The 27,295-nt window shown below is 34.0% G+C and overlaps 1 protein-coding gene across 6 annotated transcripts; it reads right to left on the reverse strand.

The window, feature by feature from the left end:
* Window positions 1-1,343: 1,343 nt before the first annotated feature.
* LOC105340835 (cAMP-dependent protein kinase type II regulatory subunit) lies at window positions 1,344-26,032 on the reverse strand. 6 transcript variants are annotated; one of them, XM_034470885.2, is made up of 4 exons: window positions 25,521-26,032; window positions 24,286-24,365; window positions 14,371-14,505; window positions 1,344-4,622 (listed from the first exon to the last, which is right to left on the reverse strand). In XM_034470885.2, the coding sequence occupies exon 4, from the start codon at window positions 4,026-4,028 to the stop codon at window positions 2,919-2,921; it is 1,110 nt and encodes a 369-aa protein (XP_034326776.1). In that variant the 5' UTR covers window positions 4,029-4,622; window positions 14,371-14,505; window positions 24,286-24,365; window positions 25,521-26,032; the 3' UTR covers window positions 1,344-2,918. The 6 variants fall into 6 exon arrangements, with proteins under 6 accessions (XP_034326776.1, XP_065945210.1, XP_034326777.1 ...); XM_066089138.1 differs by lacking the exon at window positions 25,521-26,032 and adding an exon at window positions 11,193-11,260 and having other exon boundaries at window positions 24,286-24,498; XM_034470886.2 differs by lacking the exon at window positions 25,521-26,032 and having other exon boundaries at window positions 24,286-24,498.
* Window positions 26,033-27,295: the final 1,263 nt, after the last annotated feature.

The following is a 27,295-nucleotide window of genomic DNA, read 5'->3' on the forward strand; positions in this document are numbered from 1 at the left end:
TAGTAAATGAAAACTAGCCCAGAAAATTTACACCCATTATAAATGCAAACAAGCCCAGTAAATTTACACCGACTCAGTAAATTTACACCCACTCGGTAAATGAAAAAAAAAACCCCACTAGGTAAATGAAAACAAGCCCAGTAAATTTACACCCACTCAGTAAATGAAAAACCCACTTGGTAAATGAAAACAAGCCCAGTAAATTTATACCCACTCAGTAAATGAAAAACCCACTTGGTAAATGAAAACAAGCCCAGTAAATTTATACCCACTCAGTAAATGAAAAACCAATTACAAGCCCAGTAAATTTACACCCACTCAGTAAATGCATGTATACGCATCAAGTAAAATTACAGCCAAGCGGCTTACACACATTAAATAAATGTAAACAAACTATTCATGTACCCACGCAGTAAAACTATAAACACACAAAGTAAAACTACTGTACTCACACCAAATTTATGTATTCACACCGAGTAAATACACCCACCCACCCATGCGGTCAGAGTATACACACACAACAAGCCAAGTAATATGAATCATACAAACCGTTTTAACAATACACGATACCTTTATGACTCCGTCTTCTCATCAATTATTGAACATTTTGCTATTCTCTGTAGAAATTATATTCATTTTTATTTTTAACTATTAGACCATTGAACATGTCATAAATAATGCATTTACACGTATAGTTCTAGAAATCTGCCGGAAAATCGTTTATAAGGTCTTCGTGATTAGAACAGATAAAGTTCCAGAACTGAATGTTCAAGAGAAGCAGCTGTGGAACTTTGGTCATATATTGAAGGAGTTTGTGTTTTGAATCATTTTATTTCATATTTTTTGAGGACGAGTTGAATCATGCGATGGAAATTGGACATAAAATAAACCACTTTACATAAATGAATACAGAAAATGATAAACCAATATAGTCGTTCCCATTATACGATGGCGATCTTTGAAATTTACAGAAAAGCCTTAAAAATATTTAGATTTAAGATTTGCAAAAAGAAATTGATATCGTGAGTGCTTTGACATTAGACCGTATAAAAATGATAAAACTGCATTGATTATTCTTGTTGTTTCTGCACAAAGTTAGTAAATTTAATTGAAGTTTTCTTCATATTTATAGTGAAAATAAGTGCATCATTGTTAAAATTAATTGTTAACGTTACCAAATCGATTTTAAAGAGAAATTTTAGATGAACTCGAACCCATTAGAGTAAGTCCTTCGTGTCAAAATTTGTGCAAGTGTTAAGGGGACAATTAGTCTCCAATGTATAATCGATGCTTCATGTCGCCTTTCGATTGAGACTTACGTAATACAAAATAGGACAGACAAATGAAATAAGACAGACATTTATACAGAACAAAATAAATTTAAACCATTTTGCGACTAGCGAAGAAATACAAGAATGCATACACAGAAGAATATATTGGTAAAAACAAAGAAATTATTTGAAAACAATTATCTGTAAGATTATACACAGCTGGATTGGATGTCACCGAGATGTATGTACATGTATCGCTGAGCGAGTCTTGGCGTGGACCTTAGGTGCCTCTGTATGGAAGCCTACAGCTTGGCTCAATTGTACATGTACAGAGAAATACCCCATGATTACTATAATAATTGTATTCACTACAAGGAAGAGGCGCCTACGCTTTGAGCTGACAAGTTTGCACAAAATGACAGAGATTCACGAGAGAGCTCGCTCGTATTAATGTGTTCTGTATAATTTGTCAGCATCATTATCAAAATCAAATATTTTACCAAATGACTCATGTTAAACAAATCAGAGAACAACGAGACTGATCATTTGTCGTATTAGGGGATACTTCACTCTTCTTAATCTATGAGAAACATCTGAAATAAATTGAATTTCCACCGTGGCTCTAATATACAAATGTATCATTCTCTAACAACACAAGGATCGATTTGTACCGTTGCATTTCCGTGTTAGGCAAAGGCAATTTGATTTTACCCGCTTTACTTCATAGCCTTAGTGTTAACTACTGCACGTAATTTTACCAGTCTGAATTTATAGTTATATAGTTAAACATTATACGTAATAATTTTACCCATCTTACATTATAGCTCTTGAGTTAACCATTACACGTTCGATTACGTACATCTTTAAGAAGAAAGAACCAGTACGTCACAATATCAATAATCTCAATCAATCATCACCATCACCCCGAACTGTCGGCTCATTGAAAGGACGTTTTCTTGCTCGATAAGTAAATGGGATCCAATTATGAACGACAATATCATTGAAGAGGAAAAAACCAACCATTAGTGATAACTCATTGATAAAATGCAGAATTTCTAGTTTTTTGCAACAACGGTTGATTTATTGTTCATTGGTCTAAACGTGAGGGACACATACTATAATTAGTTGATATGCAGCTTTTTTCACAATATTCAAAATTAATCATCAATTTATTACATTCAGAAGCACCGTTCGCTGACTGTCGGATGCAACGCATGAATACTTTATAAGAGGAATGGGAATAATACAAAATCGATACAAACACTACTTCAATTAAGAAGATGATTGAAAAAGTTCAACTCCGGAGTGCGCTGGCTATGAGCATAGAGTACACCTCATCGGATATCCCTGTTCTTTGAAATCAAACGCACCGTGCTCACGTTCTCACGCATGCCATCGTCAGGGTATAAGGAAAAGCAGATTAAAAATCTAATTGCTTAATCATGACAATGTTTCACTTGAAGAATAATCCATTCTGCTGAGCTCAAATGGTCCTTCAGTCATCGGCATTTAATGCATGGGCAAACGACGTATAAAACATAGTTAACTATTACTCAGTAAATATATTGTCAGTTTTCCGTATGATATCGTTGCAACGTCCGAACGATTAAAAATGAAAATAATTTTTTACCCTTCCTGATTTTTTTTTCAAGAACTTTCTGTGTAGTTTTTATATATTTCCGAATTTCTTTTCATAATGTCAAGACATGGACCTAAAAGTCTTTCGAAAGAATCACGTTCCAAAAATGCCACTTTCACTTTCCCTATCGCATACACATTGGCGGATCTAGGTTTGTTTTCTATGAGAGCAAGTTCTCCGAAATATTTCCCAGCCCCATGACGTCCTACTTCCTCTTCTCCACCCTCCGGGTGATTTATAGTGACCCGTATCATCCCCGACTCCACAAAATACATTCCATCAGCTTCATCTCCTTGTGCTATAATGGTTTCGCCGTCCGAAAAATTTCTAGTCACCAATGCATCTGCAAGATTCATTCTCTCATAGGGTTCCAAAGATTTCAACATGGTAACGTTTTCTAAGAGTTCTTCGTACATTTTACGTTTCTTAAATGCACTTCGAAGAATGATTCTGCGGAAGGAATTTCTATCCATTGCCCATAGAACTCCATCGGAAACGGCCACAATGGACGCCGATCGCGGCATGTTGTACATCAAAGCTAGCTCTCCAAAACTTCCCCTATTATCAAAACGATGTATTTTCTTCTCTTGATCATTAACATTAACTAAAACATCGTATAGACCATGATCTATGACGTAAAAATTGTCCCCATCGTCTCCCTGGTGTATTACGTACTCACCCGGTTTGACCGCCTTTTCGAACATGGCGTCAATTACATCTTGCATTTGCTCTGGTTCCAGGCATCTAAAAAGAAGAATGCCACAGACAGCCTCTGTAAGTCGCTCTCGCTGCTCGTCAGTTTTGGGATAAATCACTTTATCTTCGTCATCATCGTCTGCCTCCGGATCGTACCTCTCGGCCGACACCGACTGACGCCTTGCGTAACGGTTATACTTTCGGGTCTTTGGTTTAAACTGTTCTTTGTCTGGTTCCCCTGCCCCTTCATCATCCTCATCCACAATTACGTACATAGGAATAGACTTCGGCTTCCTCGTTTCCTTAACTTTAGAGAAATAATCCACAGCAAAGTCGTACAGATCGTTTGGTCTATCACGCAAGACGGCAACGGTGAAATCACGCAAGAGATCTCCCAACCCATCGGGAATCTCCAAACTCATGATTATCAGTTTAGCGGGTCTCGTCACGGTACTTTCAATGTAGGGAGCCAGTTAATCCAGACATTGAGTAGAGTGATAAATAACGGTCTGTGGCGGAGTACACTGAATCAAGGCTCTACGACAGTCGACAGTAAGTATAGTGGGCTCTTCTGTTCTATCCCCAATGAGCGGAATACTCCAAACAATGTCAAAATCGATGGACACGTTTTACTAACTTTCTTGTAATAGTTCTCGGGTGCAATCAGCTCCTCTTTCGAAATGGTTACTGACAAAATGACTATGTGATCATTAAAAGCTTCTTAGGAGTAAATCCTTCATTGCTAAAAGGTTTATATTCTTATCCAGCTTTGTTTTTAATCATCCTTTGTCTAATCAAGTCTTAAAGTTATTGCTTCCAATTAAAAAACCCCCAGTGATAATCTTGTGTTCCACGTGCTGTTAAGGTTTAAGAATCGAACAACAGGTACCCGGGTTTCCTCTGCCCCGTCTGATGTAGAGACTTTGCCTCTATTTCAATGGGAACTTCTGGGTGAAAAAGGTTACAGTCCAGCTGCAGACGACAGCAGATGTTTCTTCTTTAATATAGGAACAAATCTACAAAACGTAAATGAAAATATTCAGTGAGTTACAGTGACAAGGCGTTGATACAAGCCAAGATCACAGTTGTGTAAACAACTCCAGGAAGATTTTAATTAGGCACCGGGAGCATGCTGTATTTAATAATCAATATTTTCATGATCTCGACACATCACCTAAGCTTGTAATGACATCAGTCACAGACACTCACAACGGGCGGATGTGGAAATCGTGAATCCACATCCCTCCAAAGCGACAGCATGCGCGCGCACAGATCGAACAGCGACCCTCCTTCAAATATTTATCACTCCCATTGTTCGCTTTTGTTAGGTTTGGGGTTTTATTGTTCGACTTTTAACCGTTTTAAAAATCATCACTCTGTCGTAATACATATATTGCAAATAGTTAAATTACAAGTAAGCTTGGCTTTTGCAAGCGTACCGCATACATTCCTTTGTTAATATTGCAAAATAGCATTTGTTCGAAAGGGGGGAAATCAATTTTTAGCAATAAAATGTTATGTGTTCAGCCAAAAATTATGCATCTATTTTGTAGCAATAGTTATAAACACTCGTTTGGAAAGGGAACGAAAATTATAACAAGTTATGTGTCTGGTGTCCTCGTAACATACACTATTGATATAATCTGGTTGCAAGTACATCTGAACATTGATCTAAAATGAGTGAGTAGTTTTCATATTTGTCGGGAATTCTAATATTCCCCTAGTCTCGATAATTTTGCGCGTGATATTTCATCAGACACTACCTCGCTGTTTTAGAAAATAAGCGAAATAAAATCCATCAACAAATAAGTGGATTTGCTTTAATAACGTTTTTCCTTTCTTCTTTTATTTTTATTTCGCAGACAAAAGATAATCGTTTCTGCATTGACGTCAGACAAACATGTTGCACGGGGCAGAAGATAATGAGAATCTGCCGTTCTACATATATGTATCATGTTTGCAGGTTTTGTAGTAAGCCACTGTTAAATCTAGAGCCAAATACGTATGACAATAGATTTCTATGGGGCATATACATATATGAATCTATGAATGTTCTGCATTATAAACGCGACGCAAGCATAAAAAATCTCATACACCAAAAAAAAAAAATGTTAGCAATCCAATAAAAACTTTTAGCTATAATCTAGAACTGAAAAGTGATAGTGGGACGTTGACGTGTTGCCTTGTTGTTCGTCATTCTAATTAAAACAAATCCTTATGTTGCATACGAAGATAGTATTATGGTTAGTTAACCACCAGCATGCATTTCGTAAAGGTTGCCTTCAGCTCAGTTGAAGAAAATTACATGAGATATTGCGAGGGTCGAGTATTAATCTATACAGTACAGCATATAAATTAGAAACTATGGTGGACTATTAGAGCCATTATTACAAGGCCTTGGACTTTCCGTAGGACGTAGCTATCACTTCTTGCGTCAAAACATGTTAAAAATGATGCTGGATTCAAGTGAAATATGCACCGATTGCGTAGTCTTAGCTCAGAAGCCAGACAAATCGTGTTGATTTCAATGAGCTTTCACTGAGTGGGCAGCAATGAAATAGACAGGCATACGTGACATTGCTGTTTGACACAACTACCCAAAGTCCAAGCTCCTGTTATAATGGTTCTACCTCTTCGCTAAATGACACACCTGCATCTGTAATTTAGAGAAACATTTACTTATAATGTGTACACTGTATAATCATAAGATATTTGATCTGACACATCACCCCCCGACCTTTTTAATATATCTAAATCTATTGATTACTAGTAGCAAACGTTGTCATTTCCCCCTTAATTTGTAATACAAATTATTACATCATTAATGAGGGATTCCAATAAATAATTTAACGAATTTCTCCAGAACTGGATAAATTTATTCGTGATAATTAACCGAATACACGTCTAGAAATTTGCAAACATACATGTAATCTGCCTGAAAATGGAAATCCATCTCTTGAGAAAAGGACAATCATTTACATATTTAGATTTACATCCGTGTATTTTCTCATTTTTTTTTTTAGCCCGAATGTGACTTTTACAATATAAAATACTTGTTAAAATATTTCTGCTTTCAAAAAAGGTCTAATAATTTTATAAAAAAAAGACCAAAAAGTAGTTGTCACAAATACACATTTCACACTTTGCAAGACTATTGTTATGGTGCATAAATAGAATAAAAATTAAGGCATTTCCAAAGACTGTATTGAATTTTAATTTAGTCTAAGACTTGATTTCAATTTCTGTCTTGATTTTTTTTGTATTTAATGCCACCAGGAATTCAAGCAATTACCACATAACATCATGCCAAACTCATATTCTGCAATTTGAATTTACCAGCCACTAAGAAAATCGAACATGCAACTTTTAAAGTCAATAAAATATCTAGTGTTCTCACGCCGAAACCGCTGACGTTGTTCTGGAATTCGAATATAATAGTGCACGGAAAATGAGAATGGAAATTAGCCTTTCATCTTTGTACAATATAAACGATTGTACAATACATTTATGACACAGAAGTCGATATGACAAAAGGGAATGTCTTATTTGTGCTAAAAACTAACGCACGCCATTGTTATGAAGCATTTATGTATCATTTGGGAGGACAGGAGGCTAATGTTTTGGAAGCACTGCCGTCTGAATAGTGCTGAAAGTGAAATAGACATGACTCAACGCGACCGTGGAACACAATACGAACGGGTTTAACAGAAATACTTTATTCATTCTGATTATAATACTGCACCAAAAACAATATGTTTTTCTGTGTAATTTGTTTATAATTCAATTGATTTTTTCCATTTTGAAAATGATTTTATTTTGGGCCCTCTCCTGTATAACATTAGATGGTGTGTTTTCAGTAGGGTCCAACTCTCTAAAGCTAGAGATGGTTCACAACATAATTTTACAGTGGTAGTGGTTGACCACCCGGAAAATGTCAAACCCAAAGAAATGAGACTTGGAGGTTTCCGTGCCCGATGTCTAAAATCCCTTAATATTAAATAGCGTGTTTTAATCATGCACTTCCTGGATACTACATGTATATAGTGTGTTTTCAGTAGGACACTTTCTACTAAATATTGTGTTTTAGCAGGGTACTCCCTTGATACTTAGAACCATTTTAACAAGACCTTGGACTTTCAGTTGGATGTAACGATCTATTTCTTGCGTCAAAACAAGTTAAAATGACACTGGTTTCAAGCGAAATATACACCGATTGCGTAGTCTTTGCTCAAAAGCCAGAAAAATCTTGTTGATGTAAAAAAGCCATGGCTGAGTGGCCTACAATGAAAAAGACAGGCCTACGTTACATTGCCGTTTGACTCAACTACCCAAAGTCTAAGCTCTTGTTAAAATAGTTCTAATAGTTTGTTTTAGTAGGGCACTTTCTTGATACTTAATAGTGTGTTTTCAGTGGTTTACTCCTTTGACACAAAATAATGTGTTTCAGAATGGTACTGGAAAAGTTAATTTTTTTAAACACAGCATCGGTAAAACTCTCAGGCAAACATAAAAAAAGAAGAAACGTAAAATTTTTGTTTTGAAGTTTTAAAAGCAAAGTTCATTGGGAAGATGTGTATATGTCTTAATTATACTTACATGTATATATTCTTTTTCTGAATAAATAGAGGTTTCAAGTTCTCTCCGTTTGGTAGCCAAACGAAGATTTGATATCGATATTGGTTTCATCACGAAAATCAACAGAGAGTCCATTTGAATGACCATTAATCAAAGGCATCTCATACAAAAACGTCTCCATTTTCGCCCATCTCTCATTCATGAAATATGTCCATTACATCTTGCGATGTGATTACATGTTCAAACAATTAATTTCATCGGGTAAGAACGCTTATTCATTTCGTAAGTTCGTCGTCTTCTGACCAAATTAGTTTTATTCATTGTTGATTGTATAGCGCCGGGCCTTAAAGCATCAGTGCGTTATCGACCATCACTATCTTCAACATTTAAGCTGCTGTTTTATATCTTTTTTTTAAAATATGGTTGTAAAGATCACTGCTTTCTTTCAAATTCAAGATCTTATCCCCCCCCCCCCAAACCCGAAGATTATCAATAAAACTATGCATAAGATTTCCCCAATAACTTGACAACATGGAATTGGTAAATGCGTTGGTTGACTTGCTGAAGATTTCTAGTTCTTTTTGCTTAGTCAGGCGGCGTCTTCTAGGGCACAATGCTGAGGGATTTAGTATGATTATCTACTCCAATTATAGAGTCCTAACCGACACAAAGGAGGAAATTTCTCCTGAACCACCTAACCAATCATCTTTAATTTCTTCCTACAAAAGGACATTAAATTCTCTCAAAAACACACTTTTCAGCCACAGCAATGATTGAATCAGGAAACTTTCTGCGTGCTCAACGATTTGAGGAGAAATGCTTCTCGGGAAGTCGAGAAAATTTAATCAAACTCTAAACACAGCTCCGGTAATTTTTTTAATTAATCAAAATCGATTGTAATGTAATCCTGGTATACTGAACCCGAAATTCTGTTGCTGATAAAGAACATCATTCAAATAGCCATACGGCCATTGTCAACATCATGAAAAATTCTATTTTTTTTTTCTTATTAAATATTCACTATTGACACTCATTGTACAATAACCGTTTTTAGTAAAAAAAAAAACCTTAAAAATAACATACTTAAAATCTATACTATGCCAAATACTTCTAAATATAGAAAAAAAATTAACTTTACCTTACGGAAATGAGTTAGTTGTGAAGTGCTGTAACAATTCTGATAAAAGATTTTTTTCTGCTAATTCGATCTGTTCTTTGTCGAGAGGCACCGCTCCTGATTGGGTTTCATTTGATTCGAAATTGTTCTAAAAGATGAAATGGTGCTAAAGTGGGCAGTTGTTGAAATAGTAAAAGGAATACCAAGATTGAAGTAGATCATCACTCAGTAGTCAATTGTGTTGCTGGAAGCATATTTCGATAGTTGTAATCGACCCAAGGAATGTCAAATATTATCAGATTTATAACTTATAGGCAGATGTTTCCCTGTCCGTTTTTTTCGAAAATGAAGTTTATTTTCACTGCAATATCATATACGTTTATTAGGATATTACGCAATATTAACTTAATGTTAAAGCGGACACGTAATTTGCTATTTGTTCGTCTCAAAATCCTACATATACATGTATATATATATTGGCTCATAAGTGACTTTGCTTAATATACATGCACGTGTAACACATTTCATTTACCAACTAAGTGAACTGAAGGCATAGAAAGCCACATAAAAAAGACACTACAACGAGCTAACTCAGACTCGCTAGGGAGAAGTATATTTTTAGAGAATCCAACCCCAGACGTTTCCTGGGGTAAAACTGTAGAAAAAATTATTTTTCAAACACAAATTAAATCCTACATAGACGGAGACTCGTCGTCAAATTTCGCAGAAATAAAGGAGGATACCGCTTTTACACGACAAAAAAGGTTTTAGGCGACTTTATAAATAAATAATTGAAATATTAGAACATTATAACAAAGTAAAGTTATTAATTTTGTAAAGTGTTCGGTTGCATTTGGTGAAATAAATGCATAACCCTTCTCGTAAAGCTTGTTCAAAGAGAATAAAACAATAATCAGCCACTACGTTCTGTTCGACATCCCTTTTTTTTCAAAAGGAATAACAGTCAAAAAATCTTTTGATTTAACGGGCTTTTGCAGTCAAATCCGTTTAATGCATGGAGAAGGAGTGAAAGCACATACTGCATATTTTCTCATGAATAGAGGTTTATTCCATTTCCGAGACCGTCTAACAGCCGACCAATAATGCCTTAGGTTTTGTCCATTTTCTTTTTCTGCTATAATTATCTGTTCTACTTTTTTGTTGTTGCAATTTTGACAACCTTCTCACTTTAAAAAAGACACTCCACGAGAATAAAAATATGCTGTATTTGATATAAAACCTCGCTATGGTAACACAAAGATTTACTCAAAGAAAGCGAGCTTCGTCTGCATGCAATAGAAAGCAGCAAGTATACTGTTTTTGCATCGCTTCTTTTGTCTGAATCCGGGATTCTGACAATAACACATTTTCTTAAAATATTAATTCGGACAAATCCTGATTTGTGGCTGATATTTAGATGGCCCCTTTCCGCTACATTCACACATCGTTATAGGTCATACAATAAAATGAGAATTTTAGAGCCACGAAAATATGTACTTTTAAAATATAAAAAAAAATTCAAAAACCTTTAAAACATGATATCATTACAAATGATTTGTTTAAATGCCAACTACTCAAACCATCTCAATTTAGGCTTCGAGATATCCCGGTGCCTGTGATAAAGGATAACAGTGGTCTGCTTACCAATGTGATAAAAGTATCATTTTAGTCCTATCCCAATAAGCAGTTCCATTTAAATGATGTTAAAAAAGCTATCCATCTTAATTATGAATAAGTTAAATACTGTGAACATGTATAACTTGATCCCTTTTATTTGCTGTGTTTTGAGATAATAATAAGCAATATGACATATCCAATACCATGTACATGCAATTTGATGATGTGTAATCAATGAACCAGCAGGTCTTTTGTTAAATATTGTGATTATTGTTACCTCTGGTCGATACTGATGTGGTGTGGTCCACAGAGAACCAGGTTGAGAACATATTTCGATCACACAACCTTTCAAACACAAAGCGAGCAGTTATTATTTCCTGGCTACTAAAGTACCTTGAAAACAGACTTGGGCAACTCAAGATACGAGTCATTAAAAACAACCGTTATTTTTTAAAGAATGTCTGCTTTGAGAAACACAATTAACGGCAAAAATATTGTGTAAGTTACATATATACTAATATGAGCAAAACATGTCTGCTATGCTCTCTGGAAAATCCCTCTCCAGAAACTTGGATTAACAATTAATATTCCGATAGAATGCGATAATTAGGCTAACGGAAATGCAGAATCGACAGTTTACATGTAACACGATTTATTTATCAGGAAAAAAAAATCCACTGCATTGAAGGTAGTTATAGCGCTATAACTGGTATCACTGATTACCTCGTATTAGCGTTTCCTGCCTTTGTGCTTATAACAGAGAAGTTCAGTCTCGCAAAACTACCATAAACTATCCTTTTCTTCCGCCGATCGGAGTAATATTAATGCATGATAGGGAGGCGCGTGGGATCCGTCGCTGAACGATTGTGTTACATTATGCATTTCTTACATTAGAAATGCTGCTACGTTAGCTTCAAATAGAACAATGCAATAGAGCAGAAAATATTGCATTATTTACTTTCGGTCGCTAGCATTCTAATAATGAGCGATTGGAAGACCCATACCAGGGGTTATTATCCCCTTTTTTAATTAAGAGCTGCATTATATGGTGATATTTTGGCAAGATGAAAAGAAACAAGATTTATAACATCTCGAAATTTTATTGCAAAGTTGCTTGAACATCTATGTTGAAGTAAGACTTGCGACTTGATAATCGCAATCAATACATATTGACCTTTCAAGACGAGGCTACTGAAGCGCGCACTGACATCTAGAGTCGTGGACTGTACGAAGCTTTTTCCCATTTGCAGACAACGCCTTGGTTGTTTTACCAACTGCATTATCCATTTTGCAGGGTTTACATTTGAAATTTTAGGATACAGATTTATTTTATACCAAACTGATTCGCTGAAATTTAGGTATTGAGATGAACAATTAAAGAAATAAACAAGAATAAGAAAAAGGAGATTAAACTTGGATTTGGGTAATAATTTGCCTCGCGAAAAAACATATAAATCTTAATCTGTCCTGACAATTTCATCCTATAAGTGTAATTTATTAGAAACATCGGTCACCATTTATTCTCCGTATTTTTCATTTCGCTTGAAAACTAGAGATTTATAGCTTAAACAACTCAAACGAAATCGATTTCCTTGAGAAAAATTCAACACCTATTCCGAATTCAAAATTTTAGCAAACAAACCAATTACATTTAGAAAGTATATAACACATCAGTTAAAGATAAAACACGATTTTTTAGTAACCATGAAACATTATTCAAATTAATGAAAACAACGTGTTCTTTTTTCTTTCATTAAGTCAAATTCTATTCTACAACTGAATGATATTGCCTATATGAATGAATTAACATGTATGTAGATATCACTGATGATTTGAACCTTATCAGTGCATAGAGAAGAAGAACAACATCAGTATCTATATATGTCCTAAATACTTATATTCCTACAACTGTTTTCAAGATGTGTATAATACACATATATTCATTGTAAGTCAAGAAGGAACAAGATGGAATGTAAACCAGCTCTTTGAAGCAAAACAAAACTTTATGGGGAAGTTTCTTACATCCGATTGTAGCTGAGTATGCACCACCAAGCCTCTGATTTCCTAGCTTTACGTTCACCCTTCCAATTATTCCAGTATATTTACATTTTCCAGTGTCTTTGCTTGTGATAACACTACGTATCGATGTTGTACTATATAATCATAATTTCAAATGACGCCAAATTGAGACGCTTATTTATATTTAAATATTTAATCGTACAATGGTTTAAAATTATATAAATATAAGTAATAAGGAATCATTCTTTGAATATTATGAGGTGATGATTTCGATCGGGGCGTGATCAAATCTATCATAAAGTCCTTCGGGCTTAATTGGATTTGATCACGCCCCGACCGAAATTATCACCTCATAATACTAAAAGAATGATTCCTTATTCTTTAAGTATTCCCGGTATATTTTTTGATGTATAAATAAAATAGCCCAACGAAAAGTACATTTACGGCGACGACTTAAACCACGTGACACTTTCATGACATTTTAACTCATGACTTACTGCACGAGATTCGCGTCGCTTCTAATTAAGAGAAAATTTAGTGCAATACTTAAACTGAACGAAATGATCGTAAAATCCAAAAAAATCAAGTTCTTGTAAATGTGTGAGTGCTTCACGGGGGAATTCCTCAACACCTAAACACTTTCAATTTGATTGTGTTTGAATAGATTCAAACATTTAAATATTGACACTAGATGTCACTTTAGTGGTGTATCTACTTAAACGAAGTAGGGACCTCGTCGAATACGTCACAAAAATGCAATAAACACCAACGTTGTTTGTGAACGAGGCTCATTGTTTAAAACCAATAAAGTTTAGAAGTTTAGAAACACTTTCAAAATCTCGTCGATACGGCACGTTTTTCATTAAATTTAAGTTGTCATAAGAAACATTCATTGATAAAATTGTCAGGTTATGTACTTTCATTAAATAACCATACCTTAATAGCTTTGTTAATACGGCTGAATAGTTAAAGAGGACTAATTAGCTTAACAACAGATACAACATGCAAGGATGTATGCAATTTGTTTCTAAAATCATAACTGCTACTTAACAGTATAACATTTCTGAGTTCTAGGAAGCAACAGATGACGTGCAAACACATATGAAGCAATATATTGGAAAAAAAGATCAATTGAATTAATGGGTCTGTAGAGTTTTCTGAAACAACTCGGATGAATACATGAATTTCATATTAATTTCCATTTTAAATGGAATGTAGAGAAACGAGGTCTGGACATGCAAAGGAAATTCATGTAATATACATACTGAAATAAAGTCACATCAGTGAATAAATATAAACTGAGGTTTCATTCCCAAGATCTTCGTAACACAACGTCTTATCGTGTGATAATCAGCCATTATGGCCTTTATTGGCTATTTCATTTTAAAAATAAGATTCAGGTAAAATGAACGCTTTTTCCCTTCATAAAATCTTACCTTACTCCGGATACCGAGTGGTAAACATCCACTTTTGCAGCGGGTCTGTCAGCAGATAATATGATAGCAACAACCCCAAGGCCTAAGAGCAGACAGAGCTTTCCACGATGACACCTTGTATAAATAAGCTATCACCTGCAAGGGGAAAAGAAGAAAAAGCTGCACACTTTATATCCTCGGATCGATCTCTTCTCCATTTAAAAGCGTGTATATCTATCGCGCGGTCGCCATTTCGCTGAAAGCATGTGTTTCATCTTGGAATTTATGTAAACTACTGGTTGAGTTCAATGTAAACCATTCTTAGGTACCGTCGTGAATGAAATATTAAGAAATAAGGGAAAATGGAATGATGATGTTTCGGATACTTGCACATGTTACCGACCCAACTGCTTTCATTTATAATTGCAATGCCATGTAGATTATCTCAAGAGAACCATGATTCCAATTGAATTTAACATTTGTTTGTATGGTTTTGTTCACCACAGTGAAAACAATTAGCTACCTGATGTCTTTGAGGATTTCACAGGAATTAAAATACAAGTTTCCGGTTTTGCAGTAAACAAGTTTGAGTTTTTTGTAATCATATACGATTTTTCGTGGGGCTTTTACAAGCAAATCCAGCGACTTTTTGAACCTTAAACCCTTATTAAAGTGCACTCCATTACAGTAAAAAACAGTTCATCATCACTTACGGCTATTTGTTTTTCGTTTGAATAGAAAACATCATTATATCAGAATCAATATTCCATCGCCTACTTCAAAAGTAATACGGGTCGCTTATGATGTTTAATCAGGACCATGCGATTTAGAATCAAAAGAAATTGGTTCACATTTCTTGTGACATTGCTCTTTTCCGTCTGCGGCTATTCAAGCAAAAGAGCAGATGTCTGTAAGAAAGGATTGTGGGTTGTACTGTTTCAACGTCTATATCAAGGAACTGGGGGTGGATCAATGAGGACAAGTATGAAATGTAGTCACACGAGTCGCTTTAGTGATCCTAACATGTAGATATTGAGGCCTCAGTCGTATGAGGAGGACTGTTACAATCGCTATATTGGTTACATTAACTTTCATCTATTATGAATTCTAACCCAAGGACAAATGGTGTATCTCAAAACAGATGCTTTTCTAGATCTGACATCCGTTTCTTTCGCACACTCTCTCGGGGTCGTGATCAATTTACATCTTATATTGTTAGGTGTAAAGGGCAAATTGGATTAAAAATGTACTTCTTAAAATTAAGTCACAATATGAAATGTGGCATGGTCTTCCTTCCCTTTTGAAGTAGCAAATGGCGCCAAACGTGTCGCTGCTTCGGCAACACTGTTAACAGAAATCTGTATCGTACATCATTTAAATTAAAACATAAAACATTTTGAGAGAGAGAGAGAGAGAGAGAGAGAGAGAGAGAGAGGGGGGGGATTCTGAGCCAATATATAAAATGTATTCGGCAGAACAGCTTGATAGGATTACCTTGGCAATTCGTTGACTGACAATTAAGAAGGAACGGAAATGGCTCTTTTCGATAATCGCCTTTCATCTCAAACTGTATAACTCTACTTCAGCTATTTATTGACTTATATGACTTCAACGGTGCTTTCATAGATACATAGATAAAAGATTTGCCTTAATATTTTAAAACACAGCTATAGGGATGAGGATATATTTTGAATCTTAAAATTTAAAGTAGTTTCAAAGATGATCTGGGCTACGAAGACGATAAATATACCTGTTATAAAAAGATAATTTTATACTCAAATCCATTGAAAACCAACAACCAATCTCGCATGAGGTAAAACTCATTCAACCTTTCTCTCAATCCACCATTGAGAAATGGAAACTCTTTAGATATATAAAAAAACGAAAATCATATGATGAAATTACTATACTATGGCACTTCCTTCCCCAAAGAGCTTTAAGTAGCCAATCAGAGAAGTGGATTGATTACATAAGAAGTACAGGAAAAGTTCTCAGAGTTTTTCTACGGTCACTTCATGTATTAAAGTGTATGTAAGATTGGGAGTAAGGCACAACATAGCATCATTACTATATTTGCGGAGTAGTTTCATGGCATACAATACATACATCGAGCTCACAACCAGTATGGAATCTCTGCGGAAATGATCAGCGTTAAATGACAATGGCGTCAAATGTTAATCAGAATTTATATTGCCGACACCAATATACAAAACTTTCCTCACATTACAGACATTGATGAAATTTTCATCTAGTAACTTTAAGCATGTACTTGTACCCTGATGTATTAGTATAACTTGATTACATGTACAAGCATTTTTTATAAACTAACAAAGTACCAATGTTCATTCCATTCATACAGAAAGCATGAAGGAAAGGAAACAAATTGTAGCAGAGCAATAAAAATGGCTTCAATTTGAACATTGAAGATTGATTATAAGTGCCTTATATAAGTTAATTCTCATTACACAGAATCCCTATTCATTAATCTCTTTTAGAAAAGGAAATTTCATTAAGGCTGAAAAACAGACAAAAAGAAAGAAGATACTGATTAAGGTATATGTTTTGATACTGGAACGATTATACACTAGTAACTTGATGTACAAGTATATCTTCATCAAACCAACACAGATGAGAAGAAACTCTTCAATCACCTCCATCACAAAAAACCCAAACAATTATATCAGGAAGGGAAATTTAAAACTAACAAAAGTACTGGAATTGCTCTGTAAGACACCAATGAGCGGCCAGACTTTACAAAACGTGTTTAATAAACATGCATTAATACTTGTTCTGGTAAAAGAGATTGAAAGAAAGAAGCCATTTTAATTTAGCACGATGATCTTAATTGCATCGTGCAATCTGGTTTATGGTGAATAAGTATTAGAGATGAACTCCTGAACCCAGCTGTAACTGTGGTACATGTACTTTTTAAGGTTTGCTTTTGACAAGTTTTAACAATTGCCGATCGTGCCAAACATGTAAATGCGACAGATATTGGGTCAAGTTTTAATGATTTGTGTCAATAAGTTTGTCTGCGATTATTATTGAGGTCCTTTGTCGTTTATACATCGATGTTTACAATGCAAAAGTTCGTTGCCAAAACTTACACCAGAGGTAAGATGATGAAACTTCTGTCTCGAAAGGATAAAATATACGTCTATTTTGACTATATTAATATTTGATCTATTTTTTCGTGGTGATAATCAAATGCTCTCAATTTCTACACTGTGTGCTTTATGCTTCCAAGGCTTAACCGGAAATATGCATATTTAATGCACTATTTTAAATTCCTATATGCGAGCATATTACTCCTATGGGTGGGGTATCCAAATGCTGACTATAAAGAGTGCATGACTAATGACAGCGCCATTAAATGGTAATGGGTTTTATAACCACCAAAGTAAAGGAAGCGGCTCGGTTTATGCTTTATTTCTCCCCCGGTAGTGAGTCCATCATAAATCGAATAGATCCAACATTTCATCGAAACGAGTCTTGCCCTTTTAACCCAAAAATAAGCAATTATGAGGCAGCGAAGATGTGTTTGTACCGTAATCCTCACTTTGATCGAACTTTAAGTCCAGTTGCATTATACAATTATGATGAAGGCGAAAACTTGCGCCAATGTCCATACGTTGATCCCTATACAACAAATTCTGCATGAAAAACGACCAAAGAGCTCACACTCTATTTCTACAGTTATCCACATCTCAACAGACCAATCCACCGATGACACACATTGTTCCAAGTGTTGTAATTATAAAGTACCGTTTATTACTTATTGCTGATAAAGCTTAAGGATATTGAATTTACCTGTTATTTATTCACTTCATTGATTTGATTTGAACATATTTTATTGTAATGAATTGTTACAATGGGATTGGGCACAAGTTATAAAAACTTCGCAATCTCCCTACATGTATAACATACAGTTATTTGACATCATCATGAAGTGCAGGATCATTGCACTTTCATCGCTGTGTTTTTATGAGTAATAATAATAGATTGTCATAAAAAACGAACCCCAAGGAATGCATAGAAAGATTGTTGCAATGTCTCTTGTACCTCATTTGTTGGCATATTAGCAATATCTTGTAACAGTTGGTTTTTTTAAAAAGATTGCGATCTTAATGCATGTATCATGTATAATCTTTCCAGCGTATTTCCTGACATAATGAATCATCCCCCAGTCTAGTTTGAAATGAGCCCGGTATCAGCTTCAGTTGCAGATGAACGAGAGAGGATAATGAAGAAAGAGTTCGATAAAATATTCATTTGTAAAGCGATACTAGCCTTTCTTTTCAATAACCATGAACAAAAAGTCGCGAATATGCGGAATGAGAATGAGAAAAGTGAATTAGACAGACGTTTCCAGGTAAGCGCAGGTATATACAGGTAAAATTGGAAATAAGGGGATGGAATTGACAGGATGTTACAAACGAGTTGTAAAGCGCGCCAGTGAAAGACAATATGGACTGCATACTTAAAAATGCATTACACAGCTTAAAAGAAGTCAGCAATCGTTCAATTCTTGATTCAAGAACTAGAAGAACGGATTCTAAGAGCTGAGCACTGTTAAAATAAGTGTCAGCGACTGTAAACATATCTACATAGATAAAACATTCGGTGCAACTTGCGTCTTCTTTAAAAGACCATGATAGCATGAGAAGGAAACATCGAAATCTCAAGACACTGTACTTGATGTTCGCCCATTTTTTATTTATTTATTTGAGTTGTAAGATCAGAAAAAGATTGCATGCAGGAAGTGATAGTTTATTTGTTTGTGAGGTCAAGGAAGTGTTTGATGAACTTTCAAGTAATCTCCACACACAATAAGAGGACAGAATGCCACGTGTGTATTACATGTATTTAAATTGGGTGTAAATTAATGACAAAGAAAGGTGCAATCTATACAATATATATATTTTATAATATATATATATATACAATATATATTGCATTTGTTACTTCAAAATGTTGGTAGCAGAAAAAAAATAACAGTCAAGGAAGAAAGAGGAAGAAATTTGTTTTACATATTAAAAGGGTCATTTGAAAAAAAAAATAATAAAAAGCAATAAAATATACTTGTCGATAACAATCCTTTTGATATTGATCTTTGTTAACAATGTTTTCCTTTGTACAAGTGTTACCATTGTCTAGATCTATATGATGCAGTACATTCTCGTAGCTTTGTTGATAATGATTCTATAAATCTAGTGTAAGAAAGTTTTCATAAATCCTTGTTTATGTATTTTTTATACATTTTTTAATTCTTCATTGACCGACCACAAATTAGTGTGTGTGTGTGTGTGTGTGTGTGTGTGTGTATCACATCAGAAGGGTGATGCTTTCTGACGATCGCTTCTCTAATTGTCGGACTAGTCATACAAAGATATACGTTTAAATCAATATTTTTAAATATCAATTTGAAGAAAGTATCATACTCTATATAAAATAGTTTGAAAATTCTTGTAAATTAATTCAAGGAAAAAAGAGACAATTTCAATTTGAAAAATTCTTTAGAAATCACAAATTTCATAGATTTTTTTGTATTCTAGTAACTTGCAAATGAATCAGTCGTCAAAACGCAGATACCATGCTGGCACAAAACAACACAGGTCTGACTGTATTTCTTGAATAAAAGCTTTACCCCAAAGGAAGAATCATTCAAATTCTATCTAGAAATAGCAGACCAAATTCATGTCGAGTCTGGAAGTGACAGTGAAAAAAATGACTAAAGTAATACATTCAGAAGGAAATTGATAAACAATTTAAAAAATATGAAATTTATCACGAAGATGAGTGCGTATTTTGCCACAGAGCGTTTACTGGTACAGCAACAAATTACCTTCCGCCGGGCAGCCTCGCGTGCTAGGGATTTAGGTTGACATAAAATCATTTTCGAGGCCTCGTCGTGAAAACGGAATCACAGAAAGAAAATTAGATGTATTGCTAAATTTAATCTGATCATGTCCTTTGCCAGATTTGTTGCTAATTAAACCGCCATGCCGGTTGAGAGGTGAGTGTTCCGGTCTTAAAGGTTCTGCTGAATGACAAAAGTTGCAACATCAATCTGAATGACGTCATTTGTCAAGCTTAAGTTTGACGTGTACACAAATTACTTCTACTCTGGTTTCGTGTATTTCGTTGTTGATTTGTTTACAAAACTTTAATTTTTATTTAATAGAAATCCACTTTCTAACAATATATATGACTTCAAGTTGGGTTGATAGGATCGCTGACCAGGAATTTATGTAATCCTTAAGTCAGTTATTTTTCTACTAAATCCTCGAAAATTGATGTCCGCGAATATACACATTTACAGTAATTATATTAAGATTTTAAATACTGGTATACAATTTATATAAAATACATAGTAGTATACATCCTAACAAAAATATCTTGCATGTTTAATGTTTAAAAATATCAGAAATTAATATTACAGTGTTTCATATCATTTGATATTTAACTACATGTAAATCCGTGCTAAGATTAATCAATCATGGTATGCATAAATAAAAGATATGCTATCTCATGTTATCAGCTCGCCGCGACATTTCCATTACAATTGGAAAAAACAGAGCAAATTCGAAACCTCTGTTATGCCAGCAAAATGACAAGTTTGACGGGAGAATGGAAATTGCGGCCAGCTTTCTCCGTCAAAGACTGACTGATCACATTTTGTTCTCAGTAATTGTTTTAGAATGAGAGGCACTTATTGATTTTCGGTAACAATCACGACTCTTCATTCTTTTTTGACAAAAAACGGGGAAAAAAAAAACAACTGTGAAGAATGCGATGAAGAAGATTTCCCTCAAGAGAAAATCATTCACTTTGTTCTTTGTGAGAGGTTTCGAGCTAAATTCCATTTGCTTGGTTAGGGCAAGAGAGTTCTAAACATTTCCAAGCTGTTTTGGATAAAGACAAACGTTTCGTTTATGTATGTCATATACGCGTGTTTATCTCAATCTTGGATTAATCAGGAGTTGGATCTGACACTAGTTACGTTATGATTCCCGAGCTGTCAAATCCATAACCATATTGCTTCTGTATCAACAAACACTGCTTTAACTATTGAAAGTTCATCTCAAACAGATTACAGACCAGTAAAATGAATTTGAAATGTCACTGTGTATATCTGACGGTTTTGCGGTTGGTTTTGATGAACAAATTTTATCTTATAATACAAATATGACACTGTCAAACATTTCGACTGAATCTACGTTGTGATTCAGAAATATTACAAAATGAACTTGTATCGTAAACCCAGAATTTTTCGAGGTTTTTTTTTTTCAAATTATACATTAATATATAACCAATAGTCTACTTTCTGACACTTTTTAAGTTTATTTTTTTTTTCAAGTGCAGTTAAAATGCTGTGTATGTCCATATTCCCTACGTATGTAAGTAATACATTAGGTTAGAGTGGGCGGCTAGGATTATCCGAACTTATGTCCAATTCCAGTACATTGTCGTATAAATAATAAAAAACAATGAAAATATGTTGAAATATATAACGCATTAAATCTAAACATTAATTAATAATCAATCATATGAGTAATCATTCAGACCATGTTAGCTGTGATTGATTATAGCAAATTTTTTCACGGTATAATTCCCTCCTCATTTCAACAACTATAAGTGAAGAGCCACGCATTTAGACATTCCCTGGAGACTAGGGTAAAATCCAAGGTCAAATACAAGGCCATTAATGACTGTGACCTTGGCTAGTCATTGTATTAACAAATTGTTCTTGGACAAACATTCGCATTCATTATTTACATATAATTATACAATATGCATGGTCTCCGATCTACCCTTTCCGGTGCTTGTCGAGCGATATTGAAAGTAGCTCAGATTTAGCTTTCTTTGAGACTAAATGAAGAAAATAATTTGAGAATAATTAAACCTTAGATGTGTCTCAAACATGCCAATGGAGATTCGATCTTCTACATAACTTTTTTGTAACTGACGGATATTTTAGCTTTAGGCAAACAGACAAAAGAAATCAATTGCTGTCTTTTTTCTTTTTACAGAGCATGCGTAGTACCAGCTCACCTGAGAGAGAGAGAGAGAGAGAGAGAGAGAGAGAGAATCAATAGTTGTCTCAAGAGCAGGGCACACGAAAAACAACTCACTAAAGCAGTAAACCTATGGTACAGTCTCATGATCACGTGGTCGGGCTCATTTCATTTCTTTTTCGAAATGGAAGATTAATGGCGGTTAATCTATCATCGGTCTGATTTTCTCTCTGTCTGCAACCTACGTAAACATTGACTTAAGGTTATCTTCCTATTATTATGGCAAGATGAAACTTTATATCTTGTGTACTGCACTGTTAATATCAAGGCTAAATGTCAGAAAAGGGGTCAATGTCATTGGTCAAATGCTAGTTGATTTTTATGAGAATCACAAGAAACAGTGTATTATAAAATCGCCCAGTTTCTTTATGTGACGCCTTGTGATGGTTGAATGCTATATTACATGTAATTGACGTAAAAGTAACAAACATCTAAGCGTTGTTCTATGCAAGGTATCCCCGGACCAGTTAATGTCCTCAATATGATCAACAGTATTTTCACTGAATACCCCACTGCATTCAATTTTTAACAAGTAAATGAACAATATATGATGATTATATAATAGTACATGAATACATATAAGGAAATAACAATAATTGCGCAATATATACATTCAAATTGTCTTACACAATGCTATTATAGCGAAATCGGATGCTATTATAATTACACAATCAACAGGAACGACAATGAAATTATTATAATATTGTTTGTCATAATTATAAACTACCAATATCAATCCATGGAATAGGCATTGAATGATGTGGAGTCTGTGTGACACTTGATGCATCATGCTATCGTGTGAGAGAATCATGATTGAGATGTCACGTAAATTGCAATTAAAAAACAAACCCAGCTTCATCAATATCAATAAATTATTTTGACAAGTCAATTCAACAAACGGTATTTTATACGATTCTTAAAACGTTCTCAGATACATAAAAACATAGAAAAAAAATCAACTTTAAAACTTTCTTGTTTACAGTTTGATATTCTTTTGTATAGGCATTCATTGCGTACGTATGCTTTAATGTTATACACATGTAGCTTGGAAGCAATGAAATAAAGAGTGAACCAGGCCTCAGGATCATGAAGGAATTTCAGACTTAAGTCAAAATTTCAGTCAGTCATAAAATTGTTTATCATAAAATGACGATTGAAATTTGTATTTAAGACAATTTAAGACAATTTATATAAAGACAATTTTAGTAGCATTTCAATTTCGTCGTTTCAATCTAGAGACATTTTACAGACAGTGTACAATTTTTGACTGAAGTCTAAGATTGCTTCATTATCCTGAGGCCAGATCAAAGCTTGGCCTCTATGGTCTGTCTTTTTCTCTTAATTTAATCCAATTGCCATAACTGTCTTATCTTTAGGATGACCTTATGCAAAGTATATGATTAATCATATTAGACTCATAAAGATTTATCTTTAAAATCATTTGCATGTATTTCCCCTATACTAAAAAGAGCAAAACCAATTTGTTGAAATACCTACTTTTCGATCCAATGCTAATGTAAATGGTTAAATGATCATTCATTGATTTTGAACAGGTTATTATAAGAAAAATAAACAGTAATAAATGGTATTGTTTTATGTTTAGCTTAAAACTCAAAATTAAAAGATGATTTGATACCAAAGCCTTCAAACAAGCTCTATATCGTGTAAACTTGAAATTCAGTTTTAACAATTTGATTAGAGTTTGTACACTGTATTATTACAAAATGCAATTTGCATGTCATGATCAATGATACATTGAAGTTGTGAATATTACAATTTTTCACAACAACTGTAACCACCGCATTAAAGCAATAAAATTACAAAAACGGATAAAATGAACAACAAGAAACTTGAGTACCTGTTGCTGATCCTCCGTCGATTTTCTTCTCCCCCCGAGGACTTGGAGACTGGACTGTCACAGCTGTGAGGACCTAGAGTCTGTAAATCGATGGCTCTAGTATTAGGATCACAATTTGCCATTCCAAACCCATGAATACACTCATACGTTTCACTAAACAACGAAGCTTTGTTTGTCGCACACCAGTTTACCAGGTCTTTTTTGTGCCATGCCTTTGACGCATATGTTACTTTATGGATGTTGCAATATTGAAGGGTTGAATACGATACACGTAGGAACATATAATTTGTGTAATTGATTAGATATTCAATAAAGTGCAACACGCTTTAAAATTACCTGTCGATTTTTTTTTTATCAGAAATATTCGTGTTTTTGCAATGAATGTTTTTTTGTCAAACAAAATGACTTCCTTTAAGATGTTAATTTATTTCCCTATTTTTCATCGTACGGAAATATATACTCAAAACTAGCTAATAATTCATTATCAGAGAGAATATATATGTAGGTCCAGCAAAGCTTAATAAAACCTCGTTTATGTGTCCCCTCAAAGCTTGTGTATTTGCTACAGAATGCAGGTTACATGTAAATTATATCAATTTCTTACAAAATATCGATATATTTGTTTAAATATGCATTAATATGTAACATCCGATAACATGACATCTAGTGAAAGCTTATTACTCATTTAATTTTAAATTGAAAACGGTTGTATTAATTTGTGACATTTTAATGTTTATCAAAATCGATCATCGATGCCATTTCCAAGCTTGTCGTAATGTGAAAGGCCAATCGGTATTACACTGTAACATTAATTGTTCCGACTAACTTTTATTTCTTCTACAGTATTACTTATGGTTTATTTTTTTTAATATAGCTGTACTGAACCCAAAACAAGATAAATTTTCCTGTTGAATGACGCATATATGTATGTTACATAATGAAAAACATTGTTGAAGAGCATTCTGATAATAACAGCGATGAACGATAAATTCTAGATGTCTGACAAACTAGAATTTTTGAAAAAGAGCAAATTTTGTAATCGACAAGATCATTGTATTAAAGTTTTGTATACATGGTTATCTTCTCTGAGCAACAGTTAAAAAGGAGTGTATCAAATAAAAACCTTCACTTTTCCATAGCCCCCCTCCCGCATTTCAAGGTATGTCTAATCATTAATAGATGAATACTTTTTTCTCAAAAGTATGCTATATACATGTTTAAGACTGGTTACTTACCATATATACTCTTGATATTGAAATTGTCGCCAAACACTGATCCTTTCTCTTGTGGCAAGGGGAAGAAGAAATTCACATTCACGGACTGAAAGCGTCGAATGGATTAACTATCAAGTGTTAAATAAACGAAAGCAATTTTACAAATAGACCAATACTCTCAATGTCCGTAACTTCGTTATTTGTAGCTTGATATCAATGACTGTCTAAACACAAATCGTTTGTGTAGATGACATAAAAATCCGATAGGTAAATATGGCAATGATCAGCGAAATCCAATAATCTACTAACTCAATCACATTCGCACTAGGAAATGAAATTTGACGTGCAAATTTCCTATGAGGCCTATAAATCAACAATGGGAATTTTAAATTGTTATATGAATTTAGTTCAAAATGGGGTACGTTTACATTCTTTTATGGACAAAGAATCGCTCCAATTAAACGTGCAAACTTTAAATCTCTTATCAGATGAACCCGAACAAAGAGCAATATGATTCTGACGGAGTCTCTGCTAATCACTATCAATATACTAATATACGAGGTCCAGGTCCGATGTTTATGCGAGGATCTTTACAGAGGATGAAATCGATGCGTGTACAGGTATCACTGATTTCACTATAATAGAGCGAAAGTCGTTGTGGAATTAACTCATTGCATGTTAACCCGAAGGCGTTCCGAACGCCATTAATATTTCATACTATAGGTAGGTACCCTTTAATGATGATAATTTATGACGAGCGAATCAAGATAATCGAATTCTTTTTGATGTACATAATAAGATCATACAGATCAAATATCACAAGAGATAATAAGGAAGCATAAGGACGAGCAAGATTGGCACAAGTAAACAACGTAAAAATGAGTGAATTTAGAAAACATTTGAACTTATTTCAAACATTTTACCTTTAAACGTGTTGAAAAATCCCGATCAATTTCTTCATTTAAAAGTATTTAAATCACTTTCTTATGTGCAATCGGCAATATATAGAAATCCTTTAATCCAGTTCTGTAGATTTAATACACATTGAGGATGTTCGGTGGTTAACAAATTAACCAGCTGATCCACCTTAAATTGTTAAATATAATTTGATAAGCCATAAACTATTATTAAGTAAAGGAAAATTCTATCAACTATAGCATTTGTGGAGTTTTTTCTATATCTTTCTACAAAGCTCTTCTTATAAGGATACAAATACAGTCTATAAATGGCCATGTCCATCCAGCCCTCTTAAGTTACCTTGAGGATATAACAGTATATACATGTATAATTATATTTTCATATATTTTCATTATATTTTCATGTCTTTTGACGCAAATACATATATTTTGAAAATGCTAAAGTACTTATGCATTTTAATCCATCACGAACATGAAAAAAATACCATAAACATATTAGATATTGCACAAATATATTACATCCTGATTAAAAATAGTGCATATACCTTTTGATAGAGCGATGTTTACATACAATAGAAACACGTATAATAAACTGTATTGTCTGGGTCATATTACATGCATATTTCTAAATATATATAATGGCAGATTACAATTATAATTATAGTATCTTTTAAACAAGCTTTTAAATTTTCTATTGACTATAAAAACATCTTTTAAAAATCTAACAAATAAAAATTGAGAATTAAAAATTTGGAAATCATTTGCTTAATTATGACCATGTCCAAGTGTTCACTTTAAGCTATACATGTTTGATGTAGAAATAACAATCAGGTCAAAAGTAATATTTGAGAGGATCAATTGATATAAAAATGAAATCGG

This window comes from Magallana gigas, chromosome 6 (assembly GCF_963853765.1).
Source record: "Magallana gigas chromosome 6, xbMagGiga1.1, whole genome shotgun sequence".
Taxonomy (NCBI): domain Eukaryota; kingdom Metazoa; phylum Mollusca; class Bivalvia; order Ostreida; family Ostreidae; genus Magallana; species Magallana gigas.